Below are 22,243 nucleotides of genomic sequence, written 5' to 3'. Positions count from 1 at the left end.
ACTTGATGCTTCAAATAAAGATTGTATCGATTACAATGTGACACCAGTAGGTGGAGACAAGTGACTGTTAAAAAATGTACTTGTCATTGAATCATTCATTCAAAAGATTTGTTCTAAAACGCTGATTCATCTAGTAATGAAACAAGTGACATCTTTATAATTGATTCAAACTGATATATATATATATATATATAAAAATCATTCAAATCAATTAAAAATGGTTTTGTAAATAGCTTGCAGCAACTAACATTATGCCAGATCCTCTAGTAGGCTAAATTTTTTGTGTTTTTTTGTCTATTCAGAATTGTGGGAGAATTGTAATCACTATTTTTTTCATTTTTTTTATTGTGATTTTACAGTTTCCAGAATTCCAATGTCATTTTATTAATTTAGGAAAGAAAAAGAAGGCTAGCTGAAACTGATCTTTGATTCTCATACTAATTGCTCCTATGCCTCTGGACACAGAAGGATTGCATTGGCATTTGATTGAAATGTAACATCTATGCAAAATAATCCTTGAATTATTTTACCTAAGGCCATTTCCGTGTTGAATATGTGATTGTGTATTGTCAAGAATAAGCATAAAAATATTCTGCATTTCCATTTTGTAGTGTGGATCATTCATTGCGACATTTAAACTGATTCTCATGTTTAAGAATCTGTTATCTGCTTGACAAAATCATTTATGCTACTCCCCACTGACATGCTTTTAAAGCTACTTTTTTGGGCCTTCAAACACCTTAAAATGCACATGTCGAGATCATGAAAATCCAAAAAAATATTCGGGGGAGCATGCCACCGAACCCCCCTAGCAAGATCACTTTTGGGACCTTGGTATTTAGAAAACCCTGCGTACGGCCCTGATGGTAACATCCTCAAAATATCCTCACGTTTCAACCATTGTTTAAGAAAAACTATGTTTTATCAAAAAAGGTTTATCCAAATGATTTTGCATTTTAGAATGCACATCGGCTTTCATTCCCTTAAAACTGGTTTCATCTTTAAATGTTTAATAATTATTTATTTTAAGTACTAAACTGAGAGGCTGCCATCCAAAATATTCCTCAGTTTTCTTTAACCCGAGGACAAATGTATTTAAAAGGTTTGTGTGACCAGTTCAATTCTCACAATTAATAAATGTTGGTCATTTCACCTTTCATGTCTTGATAATTAACAAAATATTGTTTGGAGGAAACATGGAATTGGCGTGTTTAATGCTATTATAGATTATATAATATTTAAGAGTACATACTTTTATGGCGTAGTATAAGTAGGCGAATTGAGACGCAGCATTGGTTTGAAATCGCTGGTGTTTCTAACGTCAAAAACTACCATGTAACCAGAGCCATATGTAACCAATCATGTCAAAGTGTGGTCGTCAAGGAGTATGGCAAGCCGTTTTAACTTTTATTCATTTCCAGGATATGAATTCTTGATATCAACAATTAAATTTTCACTAGTTAAAATGATAATTATTGATATCTGGAATTGGATTTCTACTAGTAACAATGGCAATTTTTTATATCAGGAATTACATCACAGACGGTGGTGTCCGTGCCGGAGACGTTGGTGTCCGTTCCGGAGACATTGGTGTCCGTTCCGGAGACGGCGGTGTCCGTGCACTTGTCCGTGCCAGAGACGGTGGTATCCGTGCTGGAGTCGTTGGTCTCCTTGCCGGAGACGGTGGTGTCCGTGTCGGAGACATTGGTGTTTGTGCCTGAGACATTGATGTTTGTGCCTGAGACGTTGGTGTCCGTGCTGGAGACAGTGGTGTCCATGCCGGTGTCCTTACCGGAGACGGTGGTGTCCATGCCGGAGACTTTGGTGTCCGTGCCGGAGACTTTGGTGTCCGTGCCGGAGATGATGGTGTCCGTTCCGGAGATGGTGGTGTCCGTTCAGGTGATGCTGGTGTCCATTCCGGAGACGTCGGTGTCCGTGCCAGAGACGGTGGTGTCCTTCCTGGAGACGGTGGTGTCCGTGCCGGAGACGTTGGTGTCCGTGCCGAAAACGTTGGTGTCTGTGCCAGAGACGTTGGTGTCCGTGTCGGAGACGTTGGTGTCCGTGTTGGAGACGTTGGTGTCCTTACCGAAGACGGTGGTGTCAGTGTAGGAGACATTGGTGTTTGTGCCTGAGACATTGGTGTTTGTGCCGGAGACGTTGGTGTCCGTGCCAGACATTGGTGTCCGTGTCGGAGACGGTGGTGTCCATTCCGTAGGCGGTGGTGTCTGTGCCGAAGACGGTGGTGTCTGTGCGGGAGACGGTGGTGTCCGTTCCGGAGACGTTGGTGTCCGTTCCAGAGACGGTGGTGTCCGTGTCGGTGTCCGTAACAGAGACGGTGGAGTTTGTGCCGCAGACATTGGTGTTTGTGCCGGAGACGGTGGTGTCCGTGCCGGAGTCATTTTTTACCATCATTGCATATTTCTCTATTGAACTTTTTTTCTTTCTTTTTTTTACGCATTATTTATTTATTTATTTATAAAGGAATTTGTAAAGGTAAAAAATGCACTGGAAAAATCGATTTAAGGGGGCAAATATGCCCCCTTACTGAAAGAGGTGTGACTGCAGAGAGGGGGTACACAGAAGGATGTTAAAAGCCTTAGGGGGTACGATACTCTAAAAAGTTTGAGAACTTAACTGTACAAATGGTAGCTAATTCAGATATTTATTTATTTATTGACTAATTATGTGCACCCCATTTAATTATCTTTTTTTATCTCCTGCTAATCAATTCTAATTTAAATTCTTTTATTTCTGGTTCTTACTTTTTTAATACCTTGTATTTTCTTTCTCGTTTTTATGTAAAGCACTTAATTACCATTGTGTTTATTGTGTATTTACTTAATAAAAAAGTAAATAAGCTCAAGTGTTTAAAATAAACAGAAACAGCATTTTATATGATATATTGTTTTTGTTATCAATTTTAGTGGGTCATTAGAGAGTGTGCTCTGAGTTTTATAGTGTGTGCGCCCCCTGCTGGCCGCATACTGAGCTGTCCCGGAAAGCGTTTTGTTCAGGGAGGAGCCAGAGCGCAAATCAGCAGTAAGAGCAGCAGGAAACACTTCTGATAATCCTCCGCCACTGTGTCCATACACAGACCTCGAAGCCGAGGTAAACATAAATCGAGCCTGCTCTCCTTCACCGCCCGGCGTAGTTTTCCTCTTCACCTCAGGATAATCGAGTTAACCCGCTTGAATCGTGGACAGTGCCGGGACATCAGGCCGCGGTGAATCAGGTGAGTCCTGCCCGGGCCCGTCGACTGCTGTTCGGCCACAGGTGTTTCCACTAACCCGACTGTATGGATGTTTCTCTCAAAACGTAGCCTACTGGGCTGGCTAGATTGCGAACGTACAAATGTTCATATGAGACCCATAAATGCTGTCTAGATAAGAATCTCACTAGGTTTTTTAAGACACAAGCAGTGAATTCTAACTTCCAGCTCTGCATGAACTTAACATATGTTATTATAATAATGGAATACTTGCACACTGTCTGTTTACAGACTTATCTTTAATATGTAGTTGACTCTCTTCTTTTGCATTTCGAGTGTTATTAACCTAACTAATGAATAACCTTCAGTCTAAAACGAAACCAACACCACCTAGCCCTGACCGTGTTCTGTGCTGTTGCCCTTATTATCACGAAACTGCATCCTTCTGAAAGACAGAACAGAATGCATTGTTAGGTCTCTGGTTACTATCTGTCCCGTACTGTTACTGTATTTTCAATGGGTTACAAGTGTTTCAATGGCACTGACCATTTATTTTGTTAGTGAGAACTGTTTTTCTTTGTTTTATATATACACAGATTTCTCACTTTTTATAAAAAAAAAAGTTAAGTAACAGTGCATTAAGTTACTTGACCTGCAAACACAGATTGAGAGACCCACTAAATGGTGCTATTATTGGGTAGGCTGGATAATAAAGAACACATTAAAGTAAAAGGTGTGGATGTGGCCAGCATGATTATTTTCTATTGCAGTTTGAGTGTAAGGTTAAAGTTCTTTGGAAAGGACTGGGGAATTGGTTGTCCTTGACATAGATTACTGGATGGCTGTCCCACCGGTCTGACAGGTTGAGAATCGAGAGTGATTAAGCCTCCGCCTCTCATGTTGCTTCACACACAGCCATGTTCCTGATGTCATGTTTCATTTGCAGAGCGTCATTTACCTTAATGGTTAATTTATGGATTAAACATATTGATGCAAACCACAACTAACTATTGTGCCATAGTGTGATTAGGACTGTTGGCATCACATGCAATTAATCTTGGGCCATTTCTTTCAAAAGCCGCTTGTAACGTATGGCTTAGGAGAGCCAATGCAAAGTGCTTGTTCAGTGTGACCTCAGATAACACATACAAAATTTTGTTAATGTACCTGGAAAAACTAGACTTCGTTTCAAACCCGCCATGCTTGTGTTGACACAAGGATTGATCTGAAATGCGCGCGTCAGAGACGGATACTGTGCGAATGAAGCACAAAGCACATTCAGAGAAAAGTATCAATCGCACTACCATCCAAAAGTATGATTTTTTTTTTTTTTTTATGAAAAATGTAAAGTTCTATAAAGCAAGGATGCATTAAATTGATCAAAAGTGACAGAAAAGTATTTCTATTTCAAATAAATGCTGTTCTTCTGAACTTTATATTCAAGAATCCAAACAAAATGAATAAGAAATGTTTCTTGAGCACCAAATCCGCATATTGGAATGATTTCTGAAGGATCATGTGACAGTGAAGATGCTGAAAATTCAGCTTTGCCATCACAGAAATGACATTTTACAATATCTTAAAAGAAAAAGTCTTAAAAAATCTTAAAAGTCATTATAAATTAAAATTACGTTTTACAATGCTACTGTTTTTACTGTATTTTTGATCAAATAAATGGTGAGCATAAGAGACATCCTCAACATTATTTTGGAATAATACCAAGTTACCAGCCCCAAACTTTTTAATGGAAATTGACTTAATTGACACCTGTTTGTTTTGAAGCTGATGCCCTAATGAGGCCACAATTTTATAAGAGCGCTCATGTTCTTGCTCATTCGCATGTCCATAAATTCATATTTTAAGTATTTGTGCTCCCGAGAACTTGAACTTGTTGCAGTTGGTCAATTGAAGAGCTACACATATGTTGTAGATGTGGTGGCACTACATCTCTGTATTTACCTTTTACTTGCTTTATCAGTCTGATGTCAGTTGGAGACGTTTGGGTGTAAATGTGTGTTTTACGTTTCTCAGAGAAGACAGGAAAGGCTTGAGTCTGGGGACTGACATCCTGTGTTGGGACACACCCTGTAGCCATAGACAAGATCTTTTTTTTGCATTTATACCAAGAGGAAGAGAAGGTAAACAAAGGCTTCTCACTTCCACTGCAACGGACGGTTGGCGTGGGTGATAGCATGCAGGGAGAGATCAGCTTTACAATGACCAGTAAGAAAGAGAGGAAGTTCATCCAACACTTCCTCATCCTCTTCAGCTGTTCTTCTTTTAAGCACTATGAACTTTTGTCTCCTGGATGTCTGACTAGGATGGACATTTTTGACCAGATAAAAATGCACTGTCTATGATCTAACCGCTGGTCATAAGTTACTTATTATGGACTTTGCTATATTGGGTAGCTGCGATATTTTTTTTTTTATGACAGTATGGACTGCCTCAGAATACACACAGGCCCAGGGCCTGTACTGTTGTCACTATGCATGACATTTGTAGATAGGGTTGTCATGGTACCAACCTTTTTAGTAGTCGGTACTAATACCATTAAAATAATTTGGTTCTCTGTACTAATTTTGGTACCAGAGCGAAAACTGTCGAATTAAGTTCTTTAAAAAATGTTGTTTCGTCTCGTCTATGGGTTATCACTGTCCATCATTGCATCACTGAGGCTGTCAGTCTCTAAAGGCCTCATTATACTTCTGCGTCGGACCTACGCCGGAGCCTCTACACTGTAGGCAACGCGTTGGTTTTCATTTATACTTCTGCGTCGTTGTCCGCGTTGACGCGCAATTACACGTGCAGAGGGAGCACGTGAAACCCAAGGGAGCGGTCCTAGCAGACCAATCACAGTGCTTGCGTCTGCGTAGAGTTGACGCGTTGTTACATTTTTGGAGAGTCAGGGTACGCGTGCTACATACAGCCTACGGCGTGAGTTCGACGCAGAAGTATAAATAGGCCTTAAAGGAGAACTCCGGTCAATTTTAACATTGAGCTAATTTTTTTGTACATTTGGAGTGCTGTCAATACAGAGAAGAACGACAAAAATCGGTGTTGCCTACACCGTGTTATCCTCTTTTTAAAATTTGCACCCTGTTGACTTCAATGGGGCAATGTGTAAACCTGCTTTAGCCTCTTAATATCCTTGATGTGTCATTACAAGTGCACAGCCAATGTGAGTGATTCCTTCGGAGTGAACACGAGTGAATCTGACTGCAGTAGATGTGAAAGATAAGAATAAAAATGATGTTATTTAAGCCAGCGCAAATACCTGTATTTACATCCTGTTTTCGGTCGAAGTCCAAAGAAGTCGATTGCCGAGTTCACGCCCATAGGTTTAGTTACCTATGATTACGCGCGTGAACTTGACAATCGACTACTTTGGACTTCGACCGAAAACAGGATGTAAATACAGGTATTTTTGTCATTGTTCTCTGTATTGACAGCACTCCAAATGTACAAAAAAATGAGCTCAATGTTAAAATTGGCCGGAGTTCTCCTTTAAGCGCAAGCTCACTGAAGTCTGCACTCCCGCGAAAACCCCTGTTAAAAAGCTTTCTATTTTGGTCAATGAATCTCGTTATTTACATCGTTTACACTTTGTTGGTTATAATGAAAGGATTCGAGAGTGTGTGGTTGAACAAAACAAAGCCTCGTGCGTTTTCAGCGGTGTTCAGCCAATTCTGATTAATACTGACTAGCAACTCTGATAGGCCATTGCGTTCACACGCTCAAAAGGTATGATTGTGATTGGCTACAATACCCAATGCTTGTAAATAGAAAGCTTTGATGTTCAGAGAGCGCTCAAAACAAACATGAACGAGAGCGTTTGAAAGCAGCGTCTATCAGTGGGTACTGATTATACCAAGTATTCGGTACTGCAGAACAATTTTTTAATTATTTAATTATTTATTTTAAGTACCGGTAGTACCAGTATGTTTGACAACCCTCTTTTTTTGTCTGTCATGTATTGGGTTTTATTGTTGTGATTTTAGTACAGGTATACCGCTGCATAATTTCCTATAATTCCATAATAAAATACTTTGTTTTGATATGTATGTATGTATATAAATAAAACTTAAATGTTAATAATAAAATGTTTTGTAAAGAACTGTTAAAGGGGTCATATAATGGTACATGCACTTTTACAAGTTGATTGTACTGAAATGTGTGTTGGCAGTGCCGGTACACAACCATCATAAAATGATAAAAATCCATCCAGTGTTTTTTTTTTATCTTCTTATATGTTTTCCCCCGTCTCAAATCATGCCGTTCGATTTTGTGACGTCACAAAATCGACGCCACTCCCACGATTGTTGATTGACAGCAGCGTTTCAACACAGACCCGAACTGTCAATCATAGTCCGCGCAGACCGGCTCAGTCATTGTTGATACGCTGGAGCACTGTCTATGAACAGAATGGCGTCTAAGCGATTGTGGGGTTCTGTTCTTGGGTGTAATAAGGAACACGGCAGTCATTTTGATGTTCCTAAATCCGAACCGCTGAAGACGCAGTGGCTGAGTTTGTTTTCGAAGAGTATATATTCCCCACGATCAACGTCAATGCTTTCATGTTTGCGCGAATCATTTCACAGACCAGACTGCTTTATAAACGAGGTCAATATAAAGCTGGTTTTGCTAAGAAGCTGCTCCTGAAAAAAGGATCGGTACCAACTATTCGTGTTCCTGCTGCACCTCCAGAAGAAGAAGTGAGTGTAACGTTTTATTAACCTTTATATTAATCTTTGCAAATCGCTTGCTGCACGCTTCACGATGAATGCGGCTGTTTACACTCAGGGTACATTACGGCATGTTTTCTATGTACGACGTTCTCAATATAATTCATAATCCCACGTTTATAATGAACAACGCATTATGGTTATTGTGTTACGGTGTACGCACAGAACAGAGGGGCGGGGTGAGCAAAGCTCATTATCATTTAAAGACACATGCACTTAAACGGCGTGCTGAAAACACAGCTGTTTTTGACCAGGTAAAATGAGTTTTCTTACAATACTAATGAGAATTTTAATTAAAGTATATTACAAACTTTTAATTTAGACCCTAAAGAATCATATCAGCTTGTACAAAAATGGCATTATATGACCCCTTTAACATTTAATTAAAACATAAATGTTTTTTTTATTTTATTTTTTATAAGTAAAAACGACTTTCCAAGGACCATTCAAAGGTTCTATTAATCAAAGGATCCTGAATTTTTTATCACAGTTTTCAAAAATATTAAGCAGCACAACTGTTTTATTGCGAAATGATGCTGAAAATTCAGCTCTGCATCACAGGAATAAATGATTAGGCCAGCGAAAATATGTGCATGTCTAAACTACTGCAGAAAAACAATTCTGATTGTTGCGCCCTGAATCATTAGTGTCAGTGTTTATTTAAAAACGAAGACGCTGACTCGTAGTGTCCTAAAACAAAGATTTTTTTTCCCAATAGTATATTATTTCCATCCATATCATGTGGCAGTTGAACTGGTTTTCATTGTGTTTGCATACTGTTTTCACCCTCAATCAGGGTGCAGCTGATGCTTATTGCAGAGCTTGACCTATTTGTACTTGACTGACTTTCTCTTGACCTCAAATATCCTTTAGTTAGTTCGTTATTGCCCTTTTCCCCATATTGAGTCTAAAAATGGGATATGCAATTCCTCGATTTCCCAAAATGACAGGCATGACATATTTAACGTGCTGTGTGGAACCAGGTTATGCAGCAGAGGGAGAACGTCTATGGTGAGAGTTCACTGACAGTTCCACGCTCGAGTCAGGACAGGTTTCTCCTATCTGGCCTTCTCCTCTGATCTTTGTTTCCTGTGGGATGCTATGCGGAGAATGTAGTGATGTCACTATAGTAATGTTTGGCTGAAACTCCTTATCTGATGCAATGAGAAGTATTTCAGGTAGATAAAGTAGGTTTAAATCTAACTTGCTTTATTCATTAGTCGTACTTGCTGAGGCTGCACTATGATTGCTCATTGGGTACTTTTTTTTTTTCCTTTTTTTTTTTTTTTTTTTTAAGCAGTCAGACTTAATTTTTACCTGGAAGATGATAATATGGGCGATTCAAAAATACCATAGATTTAATTTAATTATTATTTAGTTCTATTTTATTTGTATTATTTATGTGTATACTGTATGTACCATTCAAAAAGTTATAGGGTTGGTAAGATTTTTTTTTAGTTTTTAATGAAAAATTTATTTGATTAAAAAATACAGTAATAGTATTGGGAAATATTATTACAATTTCTTTGTGAAATATTATTACAATTTCTTTATATCTCTTTTCTCTTTTTAATCCATTTTAAAATAGCATAGCTGAATTTTCAGCATCATTACTCCAGTCTCCAGTGTCACATGATCCTTCAGAAATCGTTCTAATAACGAACATTTCTTCTTATTATTATCAGGATTCTTTGAATAGTATTTAAAAAGAACAGCATTTATTCAAACAAGAACAATGTTAAAGTCTTTACTGTCAGTTTTGATCAATTCAATGCATCCATGCTGATTAAAAGTATTCTTTCAAAAAGAAATGCAACCTTACTGACCCCAAATTTTTTAATGGTTGTATAAGTGAATGAGTTAATAAGTAGTGCTTTTTTGTCCTCTCACACATTCATATTTTTCATTTTAATTTCAATGTCTTTGTTTTGCTGAAGCCTGATTTGATTTTAGGTGCAGGTCTGTTGTTGTGAGCTCTTGTCTTCTGAGACTATTGTTCTTTAACACCTCTGTAACTTCATGAAGTCATGAGGAAGTGGAACCTTGCTCTACTGAAACTGGCCATCAGAATCTGAAGCTTCAACATCTGAATTGTTGCTTGTCTTTTTAACGATTGTTTTGTGCAACTAGTAATAGAAGTCATTTATAGGAGTAGTATACGTAGCCTACTGTAATAACAACCGTAAAGAAGGGCGGGACGTTTTGGATCTGGCAGCTCGGCTCAGTTTGTGTTGTGCTGTGTCATGAAATGAGTGTTGTCGGTCTCGAATTTACTGTGGGCGTGCGCAGGCTGTTTTTAAACTAAAAAGCAGTCGACCTCTTCTGACCATAGGGTGCTGTTTTATGGCTGCTATCCTGAGGCTGTGAGTCCTAGGCTAGTAACTCTTCAACGAGGTAGTCGTCAAACATGATGACGTGCTTGTGTAATATCACGTCTCCCCTCACCATGACCTTTAACAGAGGAATCTCTAAGCGTATCGATTCTTCAATAGTATCACTGTTTACCGCAGGGCTTTCAAAATGGGCTCTCTAAAAAAGGCATTGAGGGTTTATACCTACTTTAGTAATTCAGCTTCCCAACCAGACTTAAGTTTAGTTTAAAATGCTTTTTTTGTTTTCTCTTAGTGGATATTTAAACAAGCCCCGTAACTCTGGGCATAACTTTGTTCCACACTTTTTGTGATACTGACATGAATGATGCCTCAAATCATGTGACTTGTTAAGGAGATGTGTGCTTTCACTTTTCTAAGCAATTCGAATTATTTTATTTTCAACTCACAGTTGATAAAGCAGTTCCTTAAAATCCTCATTACACTGTCATTGTAGAAGGGACCAGGGTATAGGGTTGCACCAGCCATTGGTGAGATCTGTTTTAAATTTGGGATGTTAGTTTATACTTATTAAGGGGCTTATTTCATTTATTTAACATGGTTAAAGTTAGTTTGTAACTAACTTTCTGTGGCGTGAAGTAATGTTATACTTAAAGTTTTATTCTTTTTATATATATATGTATATTTATATATATATATTTATATATATATATATATATATATATATATATGATTTTAAATGGATTTCTCCAAATAGCATGCCAAACTTTACCTGTCGAGTAGAAACTTGCCCAACCTGTGTTTTGAGCGCACGCCATCGTGTAAATCGTGAGCACGAGCACGTACGACGGCCTTACGTAAACATATCACCAGAATGATTGACACTTAGGAGGACCAATAGTCTTGATGATCCACCCGGAAAAAGAAAATCCTCCGCTATACCTTTAATCAAGCTCCGAAAATGGCTCGTTCTGATATTGGGTTACCTGTGACGTTACACAGGCACACATACATTTGCATGTCGCTTAACGGCTGACATTTGCCTTCGCTGGATGTGAGTCAAAAGCAAATCGAACCCATTATAATCACTGACGCTGATGTGTCTACACTGGATACAGTGTACAACAAGTGCGTTCAGTTTCTGACATACTCCACGCACTTGAATCTGTGGAAGAGTGAAAGAACGTTTGCTTTGAGTCCAGTTTAAACCGCTCTTTGCGTCTCTGTACAAACTTCAGAAGGATCCCAGCGTCGGAAACAAGTGGATGGTTTATTTGAATGGTGTCCCGGATCACGTCAGAGAATTATGTTTGTTCTGAGCATTTTTGTTTTGTAAATGAGGCACAGTGTAATGGAGAGTTTGCAAAGAAACTTTTGTTAAAAGATGAAGCAGCCAACTGTATCTGACAGTGACAGCAGCTGCATCACAAAACCGCAAGTGAATGATTTAATAATGCTTTGTCTGTAAATGACGGTTTTATGTGGATAATGTTTTCAAAACACTTACTCGCGTGCACTAGTGAGTGGGCGTGTTTGCTATGCAGTGACGATAGCCAATCATAACAGTGGCCGCTTACTGACAAGACTTCAACTGACAAAACGGGTCATTTCAGAGGGTCAGAATGAAGGTACTAGAAAATTGTGTGTGTGCAAAAAACATTTTACCATTTTAAGTGAACCTCAAAAAAACATATTAAAATGATAAAAAAAATTCATAATATGACACCTTTAAGTTGATTCTTTCTATGTATTAAATGAATGCCTCAGTTTTAGAGCTAATCAATACTAACTTCCTTTGTTAATGTCTCACGCCATTTTATATTCCTGTATGTTTGAGCTGATTACAGTGAGTTTCTTTGTTTGCTCGGCTGCTTAGTTCCACATACCAATTCTCCTTAGTCTATGAACTCTCCACACATGCCTCCTACCTCTAATTTAGACGAGCTAGAGCCACTACTCCCACATCAGTGCTCTCACATGCACCTCCGCCATAATTCCTCCCAGCAGGATTCAAAACAAACCGTTGTTAACTTTTTTTCTACCTCTAATTAACTCAGGATTAAATGGATGGAGGTGTAAAATTGATCTCGGAGAGCAAAATTCACTGAAGCTGCTTCATGAAGGAGTCCCATTGATCAATATGTTGCTCAGAGATTGTTCTGGCCTCTTTATTTCTTCTGAATGAATCGCTGCTTTTCTCCCTCCTTAACTCCATTCCAGCTCTCCCGCTGAGAGTTTTCCCTCATAAAGCCTAGCTTACTCTTAAGTAGAAGACCTCCCACTTTACCATTGTCCCTTAAGCTAAGCTTTACAGACTGTCTCTTTTTTTTGTTGTTTAGTTTCTTGGCTGGTTCCTTCATGGTCCTGTTACCCTTGGATTTCTGGTCCTAAAAATAAGGAAATCAGAGCTCTTTCCCTTCTCTGGAAGCATTTGTAGCCACATGCTTGATGACTAAACGTTCTTGGCTAATAGTGGTGATAATCACAGAAATATGTGTCTGAGCCGAGCAGGGCAACTGACTCACTGAGAAGGTTATGTTTGGAAAGGATTTATGGAGGGGAAAGGGTCCCTCTTCCTGTTGATATGCTGATGTGATCACCTCCAGAAAGTGTGATAAATTATTCTTGTCTAGACACGTTCTCAGGGGAGTTCTAGTGTGATGTGAAGTAAACATTACCTGAATATGTCACTCTGATGCTGTTTTTACTGTCAATAATCAATATCGTAGACTCTGACTCAGTGTTTGTTTTCTTCTTGTTTTCTCTCGCTGTGTCCCGGTAGCCTCACCTTTTTCCTTCAGAATTGCTGGTGTGTTTGTGTGTGTACACACATTTGTTAGCACTGCTTTCCCTTATTAAAATGTACAACGGTAACCATAAAAGTTGATTGATTTTTGTGATGGCAAAGCTGATTTTTCAGCATCATTACTCCAGTCTTTAGTGTCACATGATCCTTCAGAAATCACTCTTATATGCTGATGTGGTGCTCAAGAAATATTTCTTATCAATGCTGGAAAAATGATTTTTATTTTATTTGTGGAAACAGTGATACTTTGATACGTAGAAAGTTCAGAAAAACAGCATTTATTCGCAATATTATAAATGCCTTTACTGTCACATTTGATCAATTTAATACATCATTGCTGAGTAAAAGTTTTTTTTTTTTTTTAAATGTACTGACCCCAGACTTTTGAATGGTGGTGTATTATGCCCAAAAATTTAGCTAACTTGATATTAGCCCCTAATTTAATTTAAAAAAATCCAACCTGAAGAAAGTGTGTGATGTATTTACCTGTGCAAACAATGCCAAGGCATTGTGGAAAGTTATCATAGTAATAAGGATGCTTGCATTGGTTATGGTAGATGTTTGTAATGGTCTGTAAAAGAAGCAAAATAGCCAAAGGCATCTTTCTGTTTTCACCCACAACAAATACAAACTGTTTCAAGCTCTGGCCGGGTGAGAGAAACCGCCGTCCATTCACAGGTTATTGTGTATTGTTATAGTCTGAGTGGTCTCTTTAATGGAAAGCAGGTAGCACCCCTCCTTTCTCTGTCCATTTAAAAGAGTCTCATTCTGATTCGGCTTCCCCAGAGCAACAGGTGTTTTCATCAGGTGCTGTTTGCTCAGATGAGGGGAGGGATTGTTATAGCGTTCAGCTCAGAACAAAAGCTGCTTCAGTCAGGACCGCAGAGGTCCGCGATCTCCCTGCGGGGGCTGGGCAGAGAGAGCGAAAGACAGAAATATGGGGTGAGGGGGGTGAAGTTTCAGTTAAACAGCCCACAAGCCTTCCCTTGAAATTCCTGATCCTATCAGATCCATTGTTTTTTCAGTGGAATACACACATAACCCTTTAGAAAGTCTGTTTGAGTTGTCCACCCTTTGTTAATGCTTCAATTTGTGTGTGTTTTAAAGGGATAGTTTACCCAAAAATAAAAGTGGCCATAATTTACTTATCCTCATGTCATTCCTAACCTGTATGGCTGAATTTGTTGCCCCAAACACAAAAGATGATGTTCAGCAAAAATGCTCCTTTGCAGCATACAATGAAACTGAATGGTGACCACGGTTGTAAAGAGCAGTAAAGGCTGACAGAATTTTTTCTTTTTTGGGTGGACCACTGCTTTAAGTCTTGATTATTCCTTTTTGTTGTCGTCATCGCTATTCATAAGCATATTGTTTGGTTTTATTTTCGTCTGATCAGCCCTGTATCCCTCCTTTCTTGTCAGGTGGCTGAGGAGAAACCGTGAGAGAGGGCAGCGTGAGGTCCCTGCTCGTCCAGGGACGATGAAGAGGTTCAGGCGTCATGGGCATGAGTCTCAGAGGGACAAGCACAAACAGGATCTCTATCAGTTCAACAAGGTGATCAAGCACACATCTTCTGTAGAAAGTTTGTTTTGCTGTCACACACACACACACACACACACACACACACACACACACACACACACACACACACACACACACACACACACACACACACACACACACACACATGTTTTTTTAATTTTCAGCAGTTTAGTGCCATTTTATTTATTCCTTGCTTTCTGTTGTTTCCTAAGTGACGAAAAGTCTTCTGTCTAGATAGCGGGAAACTCTGTATGTCATAGAAATAGCATTCATCACACAAAGCATGTTTTGTCACAGAGCAAAGACTTTTTATTATAATTAACAAACAAATTTAAAATACCTTATTTATTATTATTTGTAAAGCTCCAGGTTTGCTGTGCTTGTTTGTAGGGCTGTGAAATTTGGCCCAAATTTTTGTGATTTTTATATATAAATATGACTATGAAATAACAATGATATTAAATGTAATTATTTAATATCATAAATTAATAATTATAAATTAAAATATAATAAAACAAAAGGAATATCGCATTTTCACTGTAAAATAAAAATAATATAATAATAATAATTGTATTTTACAGTACTCTCCTACCCTGAAAAAAAACCCTCACCTGCCTGTAGCCTTAGTGATCCTGAAGACATAGTTTAGCTTGTTCAGGTGTGTTTGATTAGGGTTGGCACTAAACTCTGCAGGACAGTGGCCCTCCAGGGCCGACGTTCCCCATCCCTGCCTTAAAGTTTCTCTTTTCTTAAAAGAGTTTATAAGCGCTTCTCATTACAAGTTTAGGAAGATGGTTGGCACACGTTACGTTCCTAAATGCATATTATAAGTGACCCAAACTCAGAGCAGATGCTGAAATTAATTCATGCGGAGCAGCATTTACTGTGAACCGAGCTGCTCGGAGACACTGAAAACAACGGAGCGTGAGCTGCTCGCGTGTAAACGAACGTAGCGGTGTTTGACTCTTTTATATTTAAGTAAATCGCAGCCTTTGCAATTTGATAATCACACTGAGCCATGTGTTATTCCAATCGATCATGCAACCCTACATTTTGGATGGATTTCCCCACCCTAAGCTTTTTGTGACAATTTGTAAAACTGTGCCTTCTCTGTGGAGGATACATGCGATGCTGCTATATAATTTGCTCAAAATTAGACGTCTTAAAAGGCAGTGCTATTGTGCTCGCTGAATATGTTCCATTTTGGAACAGACTATGTACGACTATGATGTCTTAAAATGTTAGCTGCCCGTGTAGTCCACTTATACCAGAGCCCTTGATTATGTACAATAGAGTCTTGGTGTGATATGTGACATTTCATTCTCATTTCTGTCCTGTCTTTAGACTGTAGAACATGGCTTCCCCCATCAGCCCAGCGCTCTGGGATTCAGCCCCAGCCTGGAGCTCCTGGCCATCGGTACCAGATCAGGAGCAATCAAACTGTATCCTACAACAACCTTAAGACATTACCACTCTTTGGGTTATTTGGTCTGTGCATAACTAAAATTATCCCACTCAGTCACATTCCATTCCCCTGTCTCTGAATCCTCAGGGCAGAGTGACTACAGTGTGACATGATGAGATTTCCTGTAGCTCATAGCGTGGCTGTTCTCATAGTGGCTCAATCGTACACACCCATTATGCAGGTACTTTGAAAGGCGGAACAGTTTATATTAGTGCGTAGAGCTGAGAACGCATGTTCATGAAACATTTTTTCCCATACTATTGCGCAATTTTCTCTGTTAGTCATTACTGAAGAGGAAATAGAAATGAGTAACTTGTATTTGGCCACCATTACATGCCTGTTTTTTTTTTTTTATATACATTTGATTTATTTTGATTATGCATTATTCTATTAATGCACCACCTATGGCCCAATCTTATATAAAAGTTTGCGTGCTTATTTAGAATCATACATCACATGTGCTCACCTAATTTTGTGGAGTTCTTCATAAATCAGAGATGAAAAGACCATTTTCAGGCATATCGTGATTTGCCATCGAAATATAGCATTTTACACTTTTTTAACAGTTATAGCGCTGCCTTTTGGCCAATCTCCATAAAAGTTTGCATGCTTCTTTAGAGTCATATGTCGCACATGCTCACCTAATTTCGCAAAGTTAGTTCTCAGTTTTTGTTTAGGACTGACAGGCTTTTGGGTAGACTTAGCCACGCCTGTTGTAGCTAAATGACCCTGGTATAGCTATCCAAAAAGATACTAATTGACCCTAGAGAGTCCAAAGAGTTGTCCTGTAGTGGTTTTATCGAGGTTGAGCGTAAAACCTAGGACTAGTTCGCAAAAGTAGTTTTTTCAAATAATCTCCAATATTTAGCAAATGATTTGATTGACAGCAGTGGCCCTAGAGGCAAAGTAGTTCAGAACAAGGAGATCTATCTTACAGTATAAGATAGAATATCGCATGCAGGCATGATAAATCGCGTAATATTCAATAATTTAGCATTTATCATCATTGGATCATTTATCAAAAAAGCGTCTTGAGCCAAGGATTCCAATTATATAAGATACTTGAGTCTGCGATGAACGGTTTAGGAGTTATGAGTCAATGTCTTTTGATCAATGTTGCGCCATCATCAGGGCGATTAGGGTCTCTGGTTTGGTTTGCCCGATCACTTTTAGGTTGATCTTTGAAAATCCTAACAATTCAATAGGGTTTCAGCGCTATGCGCTTGTGCACCTAATGATTCGCTTCTGTCTGACTTTTAAACCCCCACAAAACCAAGTTGTTTCACTCTTCTGTGCTGTGTGTTTGCCATGTGTTTCCTTAACCAGTTCTCAGGTACGGAGCTCCAGGTGTGGAGTTCATGGGACTTCACGACGAGAATGCGGCAGTTACACAGGTGCACTTCCTGCCAAACCAGGTACGGCATTGAGCTTTAATCAAAGTTCTTTTTTTTTTTTTTTTTGGTGTATGTTAATTTGGACTTCATTCCAGTCTTTGGGATTTGGTTTCCAATGAGTAATTAGTGGTTTTGGGTGAGGTTGCTGTTTCAAAATATCAGCAAAATATTATACCATGGTATGAGACATTTTATATCAAGAACTGTATATATTATTTTAACACAAAAAATTATAGATACGATAGATATGATAGATGCAATGGATAGATGGATACTATAGATAGATAGACAGACAGGCAGACTATTTTTGGATAATTCACAGTGAATTTAATACCTTATTTCTTTACAAGTTTTGTTCTGCAAATAAAGGCACTTCATTTTACTTCAATTCTGATTTATGCCTGTATTTTATTTTTACTTTTATTTTTGCAGTTGGAGTTTGTCACATTACTGGATGACAACAGTCTGCACATGTGGACGCTTCGTGGACATAACAGCATGTCCGAGCTGCTTGAGATAGGACGTTTCACTCTCTCTGGTCCACCTGGGTGAGTCAAGAACCCACACCTACATACTCACCGCGATCTAATATGATCATGTTTTAAGATTTATTTTTAATGTACTCGGATGGTAATGTGCACACACCCAAAGAATGAGACATGAGCACTGAGTCACACTGATCCAGACGCTACTGATACTCTGCTACTGCTACAGCTACTGCTACTGCTCCGAATACATGCATAGTGCTGTCAGGTGACTTCCATGATTCAAAGTAGCTGTTTTTTGCAATCTGTGATGTCATTTTTTATATATATACATAAACACACACAGTGGTGGCCAAAATTATTAGAACGGTAAGATTTGTTTAATGTTTAAAAAGAAGTCTCTTCTGCTCACCAAGGCTTCATTTATTTGATTCAGAATACAGCAAAAATTGTGAATATTGTGAAAATATTTATTACAATTTAAAATGAACTGTTTTCTATATGAATATATTTTAAAATGTAATTTATTCCTGTGATCAAAGCTGAATTTTCTGCATCATTACTCCAGTCTTCATTGTCACATGATCCTTCTGAAATCATTCTGATATGCCGATTTGCTGCTCAAGAAAGATTTATTATTATTATCAATGTTGAAAGCAGTTGTGTGCAATTTCTTTTCAGGATTCTTTGATGAATAGAAAGTTCAAAAGAACAGCATTTATCTGAAATAGAAAGCTTTTGTGTTTCTGTGTTACCAACAAAGAAATAAATTGCATTTTAAATATATAGTCAAATAGAAAACAGTTATTTTAAATAGTAAAAAATATTTCACAATGTTACTGTTTTTGCTGTATTTTGGATCAAATAAATGAAGCCTTGGTGTGAGCAGAAGACACTTCTTTTAAAACAATAAAAAATCTTACCGTTCTGGCCACCACTGTATATATGTGTGTGTGTGTAGATGATGGATGGATAGATAATGCTCTATTTCATATTTCATGTTTAAAAATTATTGCAACTACTCTTTAAAAACTGGTTGCAACTGGTTACAATTATTTATGAGGAACAACGTCTATAATGCATTGGAACTAAAAAGTGTATATGACCTAAAAATAAGCCAGCAGTCTAGTTTTACTGTCTATCCAGTGTCTAATCTAAGCGTAACTGGGGTAGAAAACAAATCGCTAGCGCTTTCATTTTTGACCCTCTTGTGATGTGACAGCGCCCCTCCCAGCGTGACGCGGGTCACGGCCGTCCTGGCACACTCGTCGGGTGAGCTGCTGCTGCTGGGCACGGAGGGAGGACACGTGTTTGTTGTAGAAGTGCCAGGCTTCAGAGAACTGGAGGAGAACAACATAAGCGTGGAGGATGTACAGAACAGGTCAGACGTCACATTGGTCAGATTTATGAATTCATGTAGAGCCACATACACCCGTGCTTATTATTATAATTTTTTTCAGTAATATGTACTATTGATAAATAACACACTTGCTGCCTTTAAATGTTGAATTTGTCCATACTAAATTGCATATTTATCTTAAAACTGTCTTTAATGATTAATGTAACCATATTTAATGTTTCTTTCTTTTATCTTTCCCAAAATAGTGTTAAATAAATGTTTGGTCACTTTGCAAATGAGCACTGTATTTAAAGACAAGAACTAAAATGAGCATATTTAATATACTTTTCTTTGTTCCGTGACTTGCAGTTCTTTATATAATCTTTGACTATATACACACGCTGCAACATTCTTCAAATAGTTTCTCTGGAATGGTATAATGCAACACTTTTGCATGCCTGAGATGACTATTATAGTTACACTTTGTGATCGCTGATCTGTCCACCGCTACTTTCCCAGAGTTCCAGAGGATTATGCTGGCCGCAGGAATCTGGAGTGTGTTGAAGCTCTGCATGAGAACCCGCTCAACCCACGGCAGGTGCTGATCGGCTACAGCCGAGGCCTGATGGTTCTGTGGGATCTGGATCGGCAGCGTCCCATCCAACACTTTCTCAGCACACAGGTACCGTATAATGCAACGTTGTCATCTAAGCTCTGAAACTCAAAATTCTTACCAAGCGTTCTAAGAAGAGGCCTGTAATTTTCCCTTTTTTGTGTCCTCTGCAGCAACTAGAGAGTGTTTGGTGGATGGAGGATGGTGCGAACATTCTCAGTTCCCATAGTGATGGGAGCTACTGCCAGTGGACGGTCACTGGTGAGGATCCGCAAACGGAGCCTGAGAAACAGGAGATTCCATATGGTAAGATTGCTTTACCGGAGTGACTTCGGTGTGATGGCAAAGCTTAATTTTTAGAGCCATTACTCCAGTCTTCAGTGTCACATGATCCTTATACTGTAATATATTTGTGGAAACTGTGATCCTTTTTCAGGATTCTTTGAAGAATATAAATAATAAAAGAATACAATTATATTTAATTAAGTTTAATTAGAATTTGACCTAAACAAGGCATCTTTAAAGGTGGCATAATTTTGTTGCCTAAAATGCTGTCATATTAGGTAGCTCATTAGGTTTTGGAACAAAGCCTGTATCTTTGACTGGTCAAATGTATTCATATTGAGCTATCTGTCCTTAAATGAGCTACGTCTCCACACAGGTGCCTTCCCCTGCAAGGCCATATCCAAAATTATACAGCTGCCATCAAAACAAGGGTGAGTCTTGCATATTCTTTATTGGGCAGTACTGTGAGTGTTCACTAACCGACGGTGAGACAGGTGTGTTTGCTTGTGGTGTCATTACCACAGAATGCTTCTCCATGACTCACACGGTTGGGTTAATATTTAACTTCCGCTCCACATTAAGATCCTCTATCTGATTTTTCTTTAACCACTAATCTCTAGCCCATTTTATTATGCCGTCCTTTCATTTCATGTTGTTTTATTGTTCTCCTTTTTCATAAAATGATTTTGAAAGTTTTGGAAGATCCAAAGGGGATTTGTCATTTAGTAAACTCTTATCCAAAATAATGTGTCTTCTGTCCTCTCCTCCCAGTCCCCCATTCCTCATCTTCAGCGGAGGGATGCCGAGGGCCAGTTACGGGGACAGACACTGCATCTCCGTCATCCACAGCAAAACCCACGAGGCGCTGGACTTCACCTCACGTATTATCGACTTCTTCGTCATTCGCGAGGGAGAGAACCACAGAGGTAGAGAGACATGCTGAGAGACTCATTGTTCTTTTCCCCTTTAAAATATGTCAAACACACTGTTTTGGTTCCTTTACATGCTTTTTTCTACATCTACTTGAACATATTAGCTGAGCTGCAGTCAGCACACTTCCTTTAAGTGGTCTAAATGTGTCTTTGTTGCAGGTGAGCCAAGCGCTCTTGTGGTTTTGGTGGAGGAGGAACTTGTGGTGGTGGATCTGCAGACTGAGGGGTGGCCCGTCATCCAGACGCCTTACCTGGTGCCATTACACTGTTCAGCCATTACGTGCTCGCACCACGTCTCCTCCATCCCACTCAAACTGTGGGAAAGAGTGCACGCTGCGGGAGCCCAGCAGAACACACACTACTCTAAGAAGGTAAGCAAGAATATGCTTGCACAAATACAGAAACATTAAGCTCATTGCATGATACTGAGTAAAACAGCTCACCAGGAAGAGAATACTCACATGAAATGCTTTGAACTGTCATTTTCTGGGTTAAAGGGATAGTTCACCCAAAAATGAAAATTATCCCATGATTTTCTCACCCTCAAGCCATCCTAGGTGTATATGACTTTCTTTTTTCTTTTCCTAACCCTAGTTATATTTAAAAAATAGCATTGCTCTTTCAAGCTTTATAATGATAGTGAATTCTGATTTTGAAGTCCAAAAAAGTGCATCCATCCATCTTAAAAGTAATCCATATTTAAAACTTTAAAAACTAAAATAACTCACACACACACCCCTACACACACACACACTTTTTTGGTCTTTTTTCAAAATCTCGTCCTCCATTCACTGCCATTATAAAGTTTTGCTGTGATGGTTTACAGCACCATGGACAACTATTCAGTTTTCAAATCTGTCTTTTTGTAGCCTTGGCCTATAAATGGAGGTCAGAATCTTGCCCCAGACCCTCCCCAGAGAGACCTGCTCCTCACGGGGTGAGTAGATGTGTGTGATGTAACGCTGTCGGTCTTGGTGTGATCTTAGTCTTGAATTCACTGATTCACCTCGTAAAGTTTCGTCCTGTAAAATATGCAGAATTGTTCTCTTCATAATTATAAACCGTGTCAAAATGAAGAATGTTTTAGAATGATCCTTCA

The 22,243-nt window shown here is 38.8% G+C and overlaps 1 protein-coding gene across 2 annotated transcripts in view; it reads left to right on the top strand.

Moving 5' to 3' along the window:
• The first annotated feature begins 3,023 nt into the window (after positions 1–3,023).
• llgl2 (LLGL scribble cell polarity complex component 2) overlaps positions 3,024–22,243 on the top strand; it is a 29,566-nt gene continuing 10,346 nt past the window's right edge. For both annotated transcript variants that reach the window (XM_084435215.1, XM_084435214.1), the window contains exons 1-12: positions 3,024–3,232; positions 14,511–14,643; positions 15,976–16,073; positions 17,430–17,511; positions 17,923–18,038; positions 19,198–19,356; positions 19,834–19,996; positions 20,101–20,233; positions 20,589–20,643; positions 20,984–21,138; positions 21,304–21,515; positions 22,014–22,081. In XM_084435215.1, coding sequence (XP_084291341.1) covers positions 14,569–14,643; positions 15,976–16,073; positions 17,430–17,511; positions 17,923–18,038; positions 19,198–19,356; positions 19,834–19,996; positions 20,101–20,233; positions 20,589–20,643; positions 20,984–21,138; positions 21,304–21,515; positions 22,014–22,081 — 1,316 coding nt within the window. In that variant the 5' untranslated portion in view covers positions 3,024–3,232; positions 14,511–14,568. The remainder of the gene's footprint in view (positions 3,233–14,510; positions 14,644–15,975; positions 16,074–17,429; positions 17,512–17,922; positions 18,039–19,197; positions 19,357–19,833; positions 19,997–20,100; positions 20,234–20,588; positions 20,644–20,983; positions 21,139–21,303; positions 21,516–22,013; positions 22,082–22,243) is intronic.

Source organism: Rutilus rutilus (genome assembly GCF_951802725.1).
Source record: "Rutilus rutilus genome assembly, chromosome: 16".
Classification (NCBI taxonomy): Eukaryota; Metazoa; Chordata; class Actinopteri; order Cypriniformes; family Leuciscidae; genus Rutilus; species Rutilus rutilus.
Note: the sequence above shows the minus strand (reverse complement) of the source record. Positions and strands in the feature narration are given on the sequence as shown.